Genomic DNA, 14,439 nt, shown 5'->3' with positions numbered 1-14,439 from the left:
CGTGTTTTCCTAAAACCTCATTTAATTGTTAATGTGAAGATTCTACATAAAAGTTCTGATTTCTGGCTTCTTTTGAATATTCAGAAGATCAGGCAATACCAGGCTATATTCTGGTGTGGCCCCTATGGCTGGAGTTGAAGTGCACCTGCCACCTCTAAAGGGACTGCTTGCTCTTTTTTTAATTTCCCACCTGACCAGCTGCTTAAATGTTCATCTGCTAAAAACAGTTGTCCCGACTCCTGTAGTTTACTGATATTGCCACTAGAGGGAGAAATCAGCATCGGGTGGCTGTGCGTCCTTGGGATCACGGCAAAGTTGGAGAACATGATTTCCCCTAGCACTGCAAACATAATTAATGCCCATAATCAACTCATTTTGAATAGTTTATCATTTGGGAACACATGGTGACATTGTTTTTTCCACAGATACAGATGCGATTAAAGACCCATGAGAGTCTTTCCAGAGAGAACTGCTCATGTGTGTTTCTCCAGTATCTGCAGTTCCTGGTGGATAAATGTTTGTTGAATGAATGTTGAATAAAGCTCCTGGCACAACGCCTGGAATATGATAAGGGCTTATTAAATGTTTGATCTCTTCTTCTCCTTCCTGTTCGGCAGTAATCTATCTTGAACCTTAACCCTTTATAATGTGTCTTTTCGAATTCCTACTAAAAAAGTTTAAGATTTTATAAAGTATGAAATACATAAGAAAAATGACATATCTTTCTTGCCTCTCAGATTAGAAAAGATTAAAAGGGTTGTGAAAACCCAGTTGTCAATGTACTACAAAGATGTATTACAACAGGTTCTGTTATGCACTGTTGGACAGAGTGTAAACTTATCTAACATTTCCAGGGGCTTCCCTGGTGGCTCAGTGGTTAAGAGTCTGCCTGCCAACTCAGGTACACTGGTTCAGGCCCTGGTGCAGGAAGATCCCACATGCCACGGAGCAACTAAGCCCGTGTGCCGCAGCTACTGAAGCCCACATGCCTAGAGCCCATGCTCTGCAACAAGAGAAGCCACCACAATGAGAAGCCCGTGCACCACAGCAAAGAGTAGCCCCTGATCACCGCAGCTAGAGAAAGCCCACATGTAGCAACGAATACCAATGCACTAAAAAATAAATAAATAAAATAAGTAAATTATTTTTAAAAAAAACAACTTATCTAACATTTCTGGAGGGCTGTTTGGAAATATGTATCAAAATTTAAAACATGCATAATACCTTTAAGAATGAATCCCTAGGAGATAGTCAAACATAGGTATTATATTAGGATAAACTGGATTAAGCCACAATTTTTTTTTTTGGTACGCGGGCCTCTCACTGTTGTGGCCTCTCCCATTGCGGAGCACAGGCTCCAGACGCGCACGCTCAGCGGCCACGGCTCACGGGCCCAGCCACTCCGCGGCATGTGGGATCCTCCCGGACCGGGGCACGAACCCATGTCCCCTGCATCGGCAGGCGGATTCTCAACCACTGCGCCACCAGAGAAGCCCCACAATTATTTTTAAAATCCTCAGATCTCAGTGGATTGACAAAGATATATTCCTTCCTCCCACTACCTGATCATAGCAGGTCAGCAGGAAGCCTTACTCCTCATGGTCACATGGAGACATGGGCCCCTCTTGACCCATGATTCCATGATCAATAGAACAGGAGAAGGTAATATTGAGGGTCAAGTGATGGCTTTTATTTATTTTTTTATTTAGGCCTCACTGAGTGGCTTGCAGGATCTCAGTTCCCCAACCAGGGATCGAACCCAGGGCCCCCACAGTGAGAGCACCAAGTCCTAATCACTGGACCACCAGGGAATTCCCTGGCTTTTAAAGTTTCTACCCAGGATTATCACAAGTCACTTTGCTAAGGAAAATGGCCGAAGTGGTAAGAAGGCCATGCCTAATTCAAAGGGTAGAAATGTATAATCCTGCCATGTGCCTGGAAGGAGAACTGAAGTACTTGCCTTAATGACCACTATGGGTGTTAAGATGTAAGTACAAGGTTATCAGTTAAAAGTTGCTGTCCACTGCAGGTCACAGTATTAATAGTCTAGAATTAAGCAATCCAGGGCTAGAACAGCTGTCCTAGGAAGTCATCAAGAACCCAGACCCCTTCTAGCTTCTCCCTTCATCGTCCACAGTTTATGGCTTTCATCCTAATGGTGACAGTATGGCTGTTCCACTTCCAGCCATCACATCTGAGTTTCAGGCAGAAGGTAGGAAGGATAACCATAGCTTTCCTTGGAGATTTATCCATCAGTCTTCCACTTATATCTCATTAGCCAGAATTGAGTCACTGCCAGCCCCACTGTAGGAGAGTTTGGGAAGGTGGTGAGTTTTTTTTAACTGGGGATTTTGTTGTCCTGAACGAAATCAGAGTTATATATAATACTGGCAAATTAGAAACAACTAAATATTAATCTTCAAAAATGTTTTCCTGAGGTGTAACATATATGCAATAAGGACGTCAAATCTAAACTTTTACAGCTTGATGAATTTTTACATATGTATACCCTTGTGTAAGCATCACCCAAATCAAGATAGAGAACATTTTCAGTACCTCAGAGGCTCCCTTATGTCCTTTCCCAGACAAAATGCCCCCACACAGGTAACCAGTCTTCTGACTTCTGTCACTACAGATTACTTTTGCCTATTCTTTAACTTTGTGTAAATGGAATCGTATCGTATGTGCTCCTTGTGTCTGACTTCTTTTGCTCAACTGAGTATTTATTTTTAATTTTATGTAAATTATGGCATACGTAGAATAATATGCAATCATTAAAAGCAATAGCATAGAACCATATTGCTTGGCATAAAAAGATACCCTTGATATATTATTGAGCTTTCAAAAAGGTTACAAGAGTCTGTTTTACATAAAAGGACTTATTTATGAAAAATTGTATTTATACATCTTATATGCTTAGAGAGAAGAGTTTGAAATAATATTCACCGAAGTGTTATGCTTGTTATTTCTGGGTGTTAGGATTAACATAGTTTTAACTTTCTCTATGTTCTTCTTTGTTTGATTTGAATATTTTTTAAACTTTTAGTTTTGGAATGATTTTAAATTTACAGAAAATTTGTAAGAACAGTACAAAGAATTCCTGTATAACCCTAACCTGGCTTCAACAATTATTAACATTTTGTCACATTTGCTTTTATATATATGTATATTTTTTTCTTGCCTGAATCATTTGAGTCAAGTATCATTCATCATATTCATTTACCCCTATATACTTAATACTTAAGTGATTATTTTCTAAGATCAGAAATTAACCACAGAATAATTTTTGAAATCTAGGAATTTAACATTGATATAATATATAATCTATAGTCCATAATCAATTTCACCAATTGTCCCAATAACATCCTCAATGGTGATTTTTTGTTTTTTTAGTTCTCATGCCTCTTTAGCTATTTGAATTTTTTATGATGAGTAGATAACATTTTCATTTTAAAAAAGGACCTGAAACCACTTGCATTAAGCAAGTAAAACAAAAGAGAGCTTATCTTTAAAGCCTAGCCTACCTGGAGCTGGGGTTGACCCTTCTGCTTGTGTCTCTTGACGTGTCCAGGGCAGCTGTGAAGTACTGCAGTTGATAGACCTTGCGACCTCGCCCTTCTACCACAAGTGGATCTGGCAGCACCTGCAGCTGATAGACGACAGACCTCCAAACACCCACCTCAAGGGTAAGCCGACATCCACATCTGGCAGCCTGCAGCACGGCAGGGGGTGCCTGATCCTGTGGGTTCTCAGTGCCTTGTCCACAAAATCTTAGAAATCTAGAGCTGGAAAGTCCTGGCAGGATAGACCTCCTTCTTCTACCAGCTGTGGAAACCTGGTCCACGTGGCCCTCTGAGGTGAGGCTCCTGCCCACCCCTGCAGCCAATTTCAGCCTTTCCCCTTTGCTTCAGGTTCTCCCAGGGAGAGGGGTGGAAAAAAGAGAGCTTGGAGCTAGACAGAGCCAGGTTTGAATACCACTGATTAGCAGGGTGATTTTGGTGAGTACTCAAGCCTCTGGGCCTGGTGTCTTGGGGTCTGTCGTTGGTGTCGTGGTTAAGAGCATAGGCCCAGGGCCAAGCTATGTTTGAATTCAGGGTCCTTCTCTTGCTAGCTGTGTGGATACTGGGCAAGTGATTCCCTGTCCCTGCACACTGATGCCCTTAGAGTCTGTAAAATATGACTCATGGTCCCTGCCTCATAGGCTTGTTATAAAATTAAGCAAATGAATATATAATGCTCTTAGAACACTACCTAGATGCATTAGTATATAGTAGATGTTCACTGTCATTATCACACAGGTTACTAGGAGCGCTGAATCAGATCATGTGTGCACAGGGCCTGGGAGGTGCTCAGTAAATTTCAGCTCTCTTCTCATGTCAATTCTTTTTTTCTCTCTTTTCCATTGCTAATCCACCAGAGAAAAAGCTGCATCCCACACATTCCCCCCCTCCATTTATTTATTTTTTACTGTGGCAAAATACACATAATGTAAAATTTATTATATTAACCATTTTTAAGCACACAGTTCAGTGGTATTAAATACATTCTTTTTCTTCCCTGCCTTCTTTTGGACTATTTTGTATGATTCCATTTCATTTTCTCTGTTAGCTTATTAGCTCTAACTCTTTGTCCTTTTACTTTAGTAGTTGCTTTACAGTTTGTTGAACATACCTTTAACTTATCACAGGCTACCTTCAAGTGATATTATGCCACTTCACATACAGGATCAGAACCTTACGACAATATACTTCCATTTCTCCCTTCTCAGATTTTGGGCTATTGTCAAATATTCTACCTTCACATATGTTAAAAACCTTACAATACACAGTTGTCACTTTTGCTTTAAACAATTATCTTTTAAATATATTTAAATAATAAGAACAAAAGTATTTTATATTTACCTATGTGGTACCATTCCTGATGTTCTTCATGACTTTGTATAGGTCCAGATTTCCATTGTACAATTTCCTTTGCCCATAGTATTTCCTTTAACATTTCTTTCAGCTTTTCTATGTCTAAAAATGATTTTGTCTTAATTTTTAAAAGAAATTTTTTGTTGGGTATAGAATTCAAGGTTAACAGGGTTTTTTGTTTGTTTTTGCTCAATATTTTAAAGATTTGCATTAAAGTCTGTCTTCTGGCTTGCATTGTTTCCAATAAGAAGTCTGCCAACCTTCTTATCTTTGTATAATCTCTTTGCATAACTTTGTATATCCTTTGTACGTAATAATGCCTTTTTGCTATGGCTGTTCTCTTTTCTTCCAGTTTTATTGAAATATAATTGACATACAGCATTGTGTAAGTTTAAGGTATACAGCACAATGATTTGACTTAAATACATCATGAAATGATTACCACAGTAAGTTTAGTGAACATCTATCATTTCACATAGATACAAAAGAAAAAAGAAAAAAATTTTTTCTTGTGATAACTCTTAGGATTTACTCTCTTAATAGCTTTCGTATATAACATAGAGCAGGGTTAATTATATTTATCATGTTGTATATTATATCTTTATTACTTAGTATTTATCTTATAAGTAGATGTTTGTACCTTTTAAAAATTTTTTAAAAAATTTTTATTTATTTATTTTTGGCTGCGTTGGGTCTTTGTTGCTGCCCGTGGGCTTCCTCTAGTTGCGGCAAGTGGGGGCTACTCTTTGTTGCGGTGTGTGGGCTTCTCATTGCGGTGGCTTCTCTTGTTGCAGAGAATGGGCTCTAGGCATGTGGGCTTCTGTAGTTGTGGCACACGGGCTCAATAGTTATGGCTCACAGGATCTAGAGCACAGGCTCAGTAGCTGTGGCGCACGGGCTTAGTTGCTCCGTGGCATGTGGGATCTTCCCGGACCAGGGCTTGAACCTATGTCCCCTGAATTGGCAGGCGGATTCTTAACCACTGCACCACCAGGGAAGCCCCAGATGTTTGTACCTTTTGACCACCTTCATCCAATTCCCCCTCTGCCCTACCCCCTGCCTCTTGTAACCACAAATCTGATCTTTTTCTATGAGCTTGTTTATTTTTGAAGGGTAATTGACCCACAACACTATGTTAGTTCCTGGTGCGCAACATAATGATTCGATATTTCTGTACATGGTAGAGTGATCACAACTGCTCTGCCCTGGTTGGCTTAAAATTTTTCTCTTTATCAGTAGTTTTAAGCAATTTGGTCACACTGTGCCTTCACAAAATTTTTGTCATGTTTCTGTGATTGGGGTTCATTTAGTTTTTTGGATCTTTGGGTTTATATTTTTCATCAGATTTGGAATGTTTTGACCATTATTAAAAAAATTTTTTTTTCTATCTTTCCTTCTTTCTCCTCCACTTTGAGGACTCCAATCACATGTATATTGGACTACTTGAAGTTGTTTCACTGATGCTCTATTAATTTTTTGTTGTCTTTTTTCTCTCATTTTTGATCATTTTTATTGCTATGTCTCCAAGTTCAGTAGTCTTTCTTCTGCATTGTCTAATCTGCTATTAATCCCGTCCATGTATTTTTCATTTCAGACCTTGCAGTTTTCATATCTAGAAGTTTGATTTGGGTCTCTTGTTTTTCTTAAATAATTTCCATGTCTCTGCTTAATATATACACAATTTCCTCTTTGGAATACAATTATAATAACTATTTTAATGTCCTTGCATACTAATTCTGTTATCTGTGTCATTTCTGGGTCAGTTTCAGTTTATTGTTTTTTTCTCTTTATATGGTTCATATTTTCCTACTTCTTTGCATGGTTGGTAAGTTTTCACAGAATGCTAGAAACTGTGAATTTTGGGTGCTACATATTTAAAAATTCCTGTAAATATTTTTGAGATTTGTTCTGGGATGCAGGTAAGTTACTTGGAAATATTTTGATCTTTTAAAGACTAGCATTTAGGCTTTGGTAGGTAAAATCAGAGCAGTGTTTAATCTAGAGCTAATTTTGCCCCATTCATGAGACAAAGCCATTCTGAATATTCCACAGGTGCCCATGACTTGTGAGGCTTTCTATTCTAGCTATTGAGAATAGGAACTATTTCTGGTCGTGTGTGAACTCTGATTATTTATCCCTCTAAACATTTTGGGTGGTTCTTTCCCCAGCCTTGGGTAGTATTTTTGTATCTATTACTGAATAACAAATTATCCCAAAACTTAGTGACTTAAAACAATATTTATTATCTCTCAGTTTCTGTGGGTCAGAAATCTGAGCATGGCTTAGCCAGCTGCCTCTGGTTCAAGTTCTATAGTGAGGTTGCAGCTGTCTGTCAGGGTTGTGGTCTCATCTGAAGACTCACTTGAGAGGGACCCACTTCCAAGTTCACTTACGTGGCTATTCGCATACCTTGGTCCCTCACCTTGTGGGTGTCTCTACAGGGCTGTTTTATGACATGGCAGCTTGCTTCCCCAGGAGTGAGAGAGAGCAACACAGAGTATACCCAAGGCAGAAGCCACAATCTTTTAAACCTAACCTCAGAAGTGATATCCCATCACTTCTGCTATATTCTATTTATTAGAATCAAATCCAACCCACACTTAATGGGAGGACAGTACACAAATGTGTGGCCATCAGGAGGTGGGAATCACTGAGGGCCATCTTAGTGGCTGCCTAACCACTGGTGGTTTCCTAACATCATTCATGTATTGCTCAGTACTCAGCTGAGACCAAAGGGGACCCTCGGAAGATCTTCAGAGTTCTCTCTTTGTGCAACTCTCTCCTCTCTGGGACTCTGCTCTGTGAACTCCAGCTGCCTTGTCTTCCCTGGACTCACTTCTGTCTCATTAATTCAGAGAGATTGCTGGGCTCCTCCTGGGTTTCCCTTTCCCACACCATTGCCCAGAAGGTCTCCAGGTGGTCAGCTGGGGCAATAGTAGGGCTCAGCCCATTTGTTTTCTATCTTGCAGGGATAATGGTTCTTCATGGCCTGATGCCCAGTGTCATGAAAGCCACTTTTTTCATGTATTTAGCCCAGTATTTTATTAGTTTCAGGTGGGAGAGTAGTCCCTGTTACTCTGGCTGGAAGCAGAAGTCTAGATCTATGGTTCTTAATAGCTGAGTTTTATTCTCTTGTATGGATATACCACAATTAAACCAGTTACCTTTTACAGATACTTTGGGTTATTTCCAATTTTTCGCTATTACCCTACTGTGGTGAATTTACTGGTGTGTTTATCTTTGCATACTTGTGCACAAAAGCATATTGGATAAATTCTTAGAATTACAGGATCAAGTAATTGGTCCAGTGTGTACTGGCTATGCACATTTAAAATGTTAATAAGTATTGCTAAAATGCCTTCTAAATAGGTTGTACTTAGGGCTTTTTTATATATGCTTTGTTTTTCTAGGCCTATTCCTTGTGTAGTTTGAGTTTATTTCTATTAACATTAATTTTAATACTAACACTGGAGAGGTTTTTTTTTGGTCGTGCTGCACAGCCTGTGGGATCTCCATTCCCCAACCAGGGGTTGTACCCAGATCACGGCAGTGAGAGCCCAGGATCTTAACCACTAGGCCACCAGGGAACTCCCAGAAGATCTATTTTTTAAATAAATATCATTAAGGTTTCATTTTCATACAATAAAAGACACACATTTAAAGTGTGTAGTTCAATGAATTTTAACAAATTTATATCTGTTGTAACCACTACAATCAAGTTATAGAACATTTCCATCACCCCCAAAAGTTCCCTTGTGCCCCTTCCCAGTCAATCCCTATCCTTCACCCCTGGCCCTGGGCAACCACTGATCTGCTTTCCATCACTATAGGTTACATTTGTCTTTCCTAGGGTTTCATGTAAATGGAGTCATATAGTATGTACTCTTTTGTATCTGGTTCCTTTCACTCAGCATAGTGTTTCTGAGTGGTATTCTCTTGGAGATCTTTTTATTAAAAAAAAAATTTTATTTATTTATTTTTTGGGGCTGTGTTGGGTCTTCGTTGCTGTGCGTGGGCTTTCTCTAGTTGCGGTGAGCAGGGGCTACTTATTGCGGTGGCTTCTCTTGTTGCGGAGCACAGGCTCTAGGTGCATGGGCTTCAGCAGCTGTGGCGCATGTGCTTCAGTAGTTGTGGCTCGTGGGCTCTAGAGCGCAGGCTCAGTAGTTGTGGCGCATGGGCTTAGTTGCTTCGTGGCATGTGGGATCTTCCTGGACCAGGGCTCGAACCCATGTCCTCTGCATTGGCAGGCGGATTCTTAACCACTGCGCCACCAGGGAAGCCCCATCTTGGAGGTCTTTTTAATAATGCTCACAGAGGACCTATTATGTTCCAGGCACTGTGTTAGGCATAGCACATACTTTATTTGTAATGCTTACAATAGTACTAAGAGGATTCCAGGAGATTGAGACTTGTCCAAGGTTCCATGGCTGGTCACCCATTTATTTTTTTTATTTTTTTATTTTAATTTTTTTGGTCACCCATTTATTTTTTATTGCTGCTCCTGCCCCCAGTCCCGGTTTGAAAGCCCAGATGAATGTGATATGTTAATGGAAAGACATGAGCTTTGTATCAGAAACACCTGAGTTCAAATACAAGCTTCAGCCCTTTCCTGGGTGTTAAACTCTGCTTCTCATTTTCTCTCTTAAATAAGGCTAATGACATTTGTCTAGATGTAATGGATGTACAGGCTCTTGCTCAGGACCTGGCACAGAGGGACAATAGTGGAAACCACAGTGTTTTTCTTTCCTGTTTTTCTTAATTCCCCCGTGCATCAGACTAGCCACACAGGAGATTGTGATATACCTCCAGACACCTCCAGCACAACCCTCATGTATGCAAAGACCCATTAATGTGTTTTCCTGTGCTTTCTCTAACAGATGTGTCTCCTGTGGAGAGATTTAAGGAATTCCAGATCAGATCATATCCTGTACAGGATTTTAGTTTTCTGAAACTTCTGCATCTCCGGAAAGCCCAGGAGCAACAGGGATCCAGCTTCAGTAGGAAGATTAAAACCTCAGGAAATTCTCTCCCAAAGACCTTGGGCTCAAAGATCAAGTAAGCTTTGCCCTTGACAGATAGAAGGGTCCAGATTCTGGTTGAAAAGGGGGATATAACTTACCGGGCAGAATGTCAGGGATGCTGGAGAGGGGGCGGAGATAGCAATCACAGCTTGACCCCAAAGGTTGGGATGTGTGCAGAAGGCAGCCTGCAGAGGTCCTAGGTTTGATATGGGGACTGCCTTCCCTGCCTCCAGCTCACAGGGCCCCTTTAGGTGGTGGCTGCTTCCTTTCTCAGGGAACCCATCTGAAGAAGAAGGGGCAGGACACAGTTTTTTTGTGGGTTTTTTGTGTGTGTGTGTGTGTGGTACGCGGGCCTGTCACTGCTGTGGCCTCTCCTGTTGCGGAGCACAGGCTCCGGACGCATAGGCTCAGTGGCCATGGCTCACGGGTCCAGCCGCTCCGCGGCATGTGGGATCCTCCCGGACCGGGGCACGAACCCGTGTCCCCTGCATCGGCAGGCGGATTCTCAACCACTGCGCCACCAGTGAAGCCCAGGACATAGTTTTTGGTGATGACATTCTGTCTGTATATCACTGGGCCTTTTTGACTCTGAGCTTCTTTTTTTTTTAAACATCTTTATTGGAGTTTAATTGCTTTACAATGGTGTGTTGGTTTCTGCTGTATAACAAAGTGAATCAGCTATACATACACATACATCCCCATATCTCCTTGACTCTGAGCTTCTTAAGAAAAGTCTGCTCATTTAAGGGAGGCAGTAGATAAGTGCTTTGGAGTCAGTCCAATCTGGGTTCGAATCCTGGCTTGGCCACTTATTTTAGCTCTGTGTCCCTGTGCAAGGGACGTGACCTCTCTAAGCCTCAGTTTCCTGGTCTGTAGCTAACAGCATCTAAGTCTCAGGTTTACTGTAAGCCAGCAGTTAAATGAGATAATGATAATTATAGCTAACACTTATGGAAATGACTGTGCCTGGTACTGGATTATCTAATTTAGTTCTCCCAACAACCCTACAAGGTAAGTACTGCTATTATCACTCACATCTTTCAGGTGAGAAAACCAAGGTACAGGGAGAGATTAAGTTACTTATTCCAGGTCACACAGATAGAAAGTGGCAGAGTCAGGATTCAAACCTGAGCAGCTTGTTAGTGCTCCATCTTGCTATCTGGTATGATCGTCATGACAGAAACAAGGTGGATGCACAATGAAGGCTGTGCTTTTTGCCTTTCCTGGAGAGGAAGGGACACTCAGTGGGCACTGGCCTAGAGGCAGCTCAGTGCCCACCCCATTCATTACGTATGAAGTAAAAGTATCATACTAATAATGGCATCAGTGTCACAATCTCCCTGGTGCCCCATACCACGTCACTGGAATCCTTTGCCTGTTAACATTTCCAGCCGGCTTGCCTCCATAATGAGCACCCCGTGGTTGCTTTGTTGTTTTTACCTCTGATGGATACTCCTTCCAAATGATCCAGTGTTTGAAATCCCAATCCTAGTTCTTCTGAAGGTAGAGATGGAACAGACTTAGTTTCTCTGCTGTAAATAGTGAGGAAAAAGGGGACAGGCTGTCCCCACAGTAAAAAATAAAAGACATATGCTGGGCATGTCCTGGGAGGCAAGAATGGAAGCCTACCTTGTGTATATGTTGGGTGAGTTCAGCTATGTTCTCAGCTGATGAATAATCTTTTCCCTGACTCTAATCCAGATAGCATACTTTGTCTCTTCCTTCTACCTAGCCTGAGACCAAAGAAAGCACAACAGGATTGCCTGTGTCAAAATCACTCCAACGTGAACACAGTACCGAGTCTACAGATCACTCAGGGAAACCCGTTTTTGTAAACAAACCGATGAAGCCATCTCTTCTCTGCCTGCCTGTCAAGAAGAGCCCCAACCTCTGCTGTGTCCCCAGGGGGACAGAGCTTACTCTTTCTCAAAGTAGTCTGTTCCATTTTTAGACAGCTCTGACTTAGAAATCCCTTCCTTGTGCTGAGCATTAAGTCAGCCAGCCTGGACTTCTCACCCATCAGGCCTGGCTCAGGTGCATGTCTTCTCCCTATTAAACCTCTCCACATCCTGACAGTCGGTCTGTCCCGGGGCTTGATTTTCTGTTTTCTCACCACCTGGGAGAAGGGAGGGGCGATCTCAATATGCAGTTGAGTGGGGGCTGCTTATCCAGGGCTTCATGAACTGGCTGTGTTACAAATGAGTTCTCTTTAACAAGGTGTCAAATTTCAGATCCAGGTGTCCTCATTTCATCAAGTGTCCCATGATTGATACGAAGTATGGTGATCTCCCCAAGGAGGCTGCAGTGGGGGCCTACATGAAGATCCACACCGTGGAGCAAGGAGAAGTCTTGGTAAGTGTGCAGAGAGCCTTGTTCACAATAGAGTGTGTAACACGAAGGGCTGGGGGTGCTAAGTAATGAGAGTAAATGTTTAAAATCATCCTGTTCTAAATTCGGTGATATTAAGGAATATTGTTGATTTTTGAAAGATATAATAATGCTATTGTGGTTATGTTTTTTAAAGAGTCCTTATGGGACTTCCCTGGCGGTCCAGTGGTTAAGACTGCACTTCCATTGCAGGCGACATGGGTTCTATCCCTGGTTGGGGAACTGAGATCCCACATGCCACGCAGGGCAGCCATAAATAAATAATAAAGAGTCCTTATATTTAGGAGATACATATCCAAATATTTACAGATAAAATGATATGACATCTGGGACTTGCTTTAAAATAATCCAGGAACAAGGCAAGGATGTCCCTTCTCATTACTCCTATTCAACATTGTTTTGGAAGTCCTAGCTAGTGCATTAAGAAAAGGAAGTTAAACACATACAGATTGGGAAGGAAAAAATATAGCTGTCTTTGCAGATGACATGATTGTCTATATAGACAATTCTAAAGAATCAAAAACAACAACAACAACAAAAAAGAACAAATAAAACTTCCTGGAGCTCATAAATGATTATAGCAAGGTCACGGGGTATAAGGCAATGAACAATTGTAATTTGAAATAAAAAATACCATGTCATTTACAATAGTAACAAAAAATGAAATACTTAGGTATAAATCTAAAAAATACGTTCAGGATCTATATGCAGAAAACTATATAACTATAATGAAAAAATTCAAAGAAGATTTAAATAAATGGAGAAATATTCTATGTTCATGGATTGGAAGACTCAGTATTGTTAACATGTCAGTTTATCCCAACTTGATGTATAGATTCAATGCAATCCCAATCACAATCCCAGCAAGTTATTTTGTGGATATTGAAAAACTGATGCTAAAATTTATATAGAAAGGTGAATATAAACAAACTGATAAATCCATACAATGAAATATTATTTGGCAATAAAAAGAAATTAGTTAGGAAACCATGAAAAGACATGGCAAAATTAAGTGAATATTTCTTTTTTTTTGGCTGCACCAAGTATGGCTTGTGGGATCTTAGTTCCCCAACCAGGGACTGAACCCGGCCGCAGCAGTGAAAGCCCAGAATCCTAACCACTGGACAACCAGGGAATTCCCTAAGTGAATATTTCTAAGGGAAAGAAGCCAGTATGAAAAGATTAAGTATTGTATGATTCTAATTATGTGACATTTTGGAAAAGGCAAAAATATGGAGATAGTAAAACAGTCACCAGAGGTTTGGAATTCAGGGGGAGGGATAAATAAGTAAAGCACGGGGGATTTTTAGGGCAATAAAATTACTCTGTAATTACTGTAATGGTGGATACAAAACATTAAGCATTTGTCAAAACCCATAGAACTTTACCGTACAGAGTGAACCTTAATGTATGCAATTTGTAACAGCAACAAAAATCATTTAGGAGATGGGGAGGGGGATCCCCCAGGAAGAAATGCAGACTGAGGAGAGAATCTAACAATATTACAAATCTATGAAACAACTTCAGTGAAGAGGATGGGAGAGAAAGGTGCTGACCTAAGTAACGTTGGAGATGAGTGGAGTCTCTAAGACTGAAAACAAAAGGAACTACACATGAGCATTGTACTCTATGACAAAGTGTTTTCCATGGGTGTGTGGATTAACAATTCTGATGCTGCTATACGTGTATACTGAAATGTATCAATTTTTTTTTTTTTTTTTTTTTTTTTTTTTTTTGCGGTACGCGGGCCTCACTGTTGTGGCCTCTCTCGTTGCGGAGCACAGGCTCCGGACGCGCAGGCTCAGCGGCCATGGCTCACGGGCCCAGCCGCTCCGCGGCATGTGGGATCCTCCCAGACCAGGGCACGAACCCGTGTCCCCTGCATTGGCAGGCAGACTCTCAACCACTGCGCCACCAGGGAAGCCCCTGAAATGTATCAATTAAGTAAATGAATGGCAGAGGGTAGGAGCCAGGTTTTTCACCATTGGAATGGAAATATACAGATATGCAAGGGGAGGAGGCTAGGATGATCCATGTGGTAATGGGTTAGAGTTGTAGACGTCATGTGAACTTATGTCTATCGTAATATAGATACAGATGGTTCCATAAAGAAATAT

At 41.0% G+C, this 14,439-nt stretch overlaps 1 protein-coding gene across 5 annotated transcripts in view; it reads left to right on the top strand.

The window, feature by feature from the left end:
- The window catches only part of CNBD2 (cyclic nucleotide binding domain containing 2), a 63,161-nt gene that overhangs the window by 36,612 nt on the left and 12,110 nt on the right, over positions 1-14,439 (top strand). For all 5 annotated transcript variants that reach the window (XM_059038020.2, XM_067012522.1, XM_067012521.1 and 2 more), the window contains 3 exons: positions 3,572-3,686; positions 9,791-9,968; positions 12,166-12,286. In XM_059038020.2, the coding sequence (XP_058894003.1) occupies positions 3,572-3,686; positions 9,791-9,968; positions 12,166-12,286 (414 nt within the window). The remainder of the gene's footprint in view (positions 1-3,571; positions 3,687-9,790; positions 9,969-12,165; positions 12,287-14,439) is intronic.

Source organism: Kogia breviceps, chromosome 14 (genome assembly GCF_026419965.1).
Source record: "Kogia breviceps isolate mKogBre1 chromosome 14, mKogBre1 haplotype 1, whole genome shotgun sequence".
Lineage (NCBI taxonomy): Eukaryota > Metazoa > Chordata > Mammalia > Artiodactyla > Physeteridae > Kogia > Kogia breviceps.
Note: the sequence above shows the minus strand (reverse complement) of the source record. Positions and strands in the feature narration are given on the sequence as shown.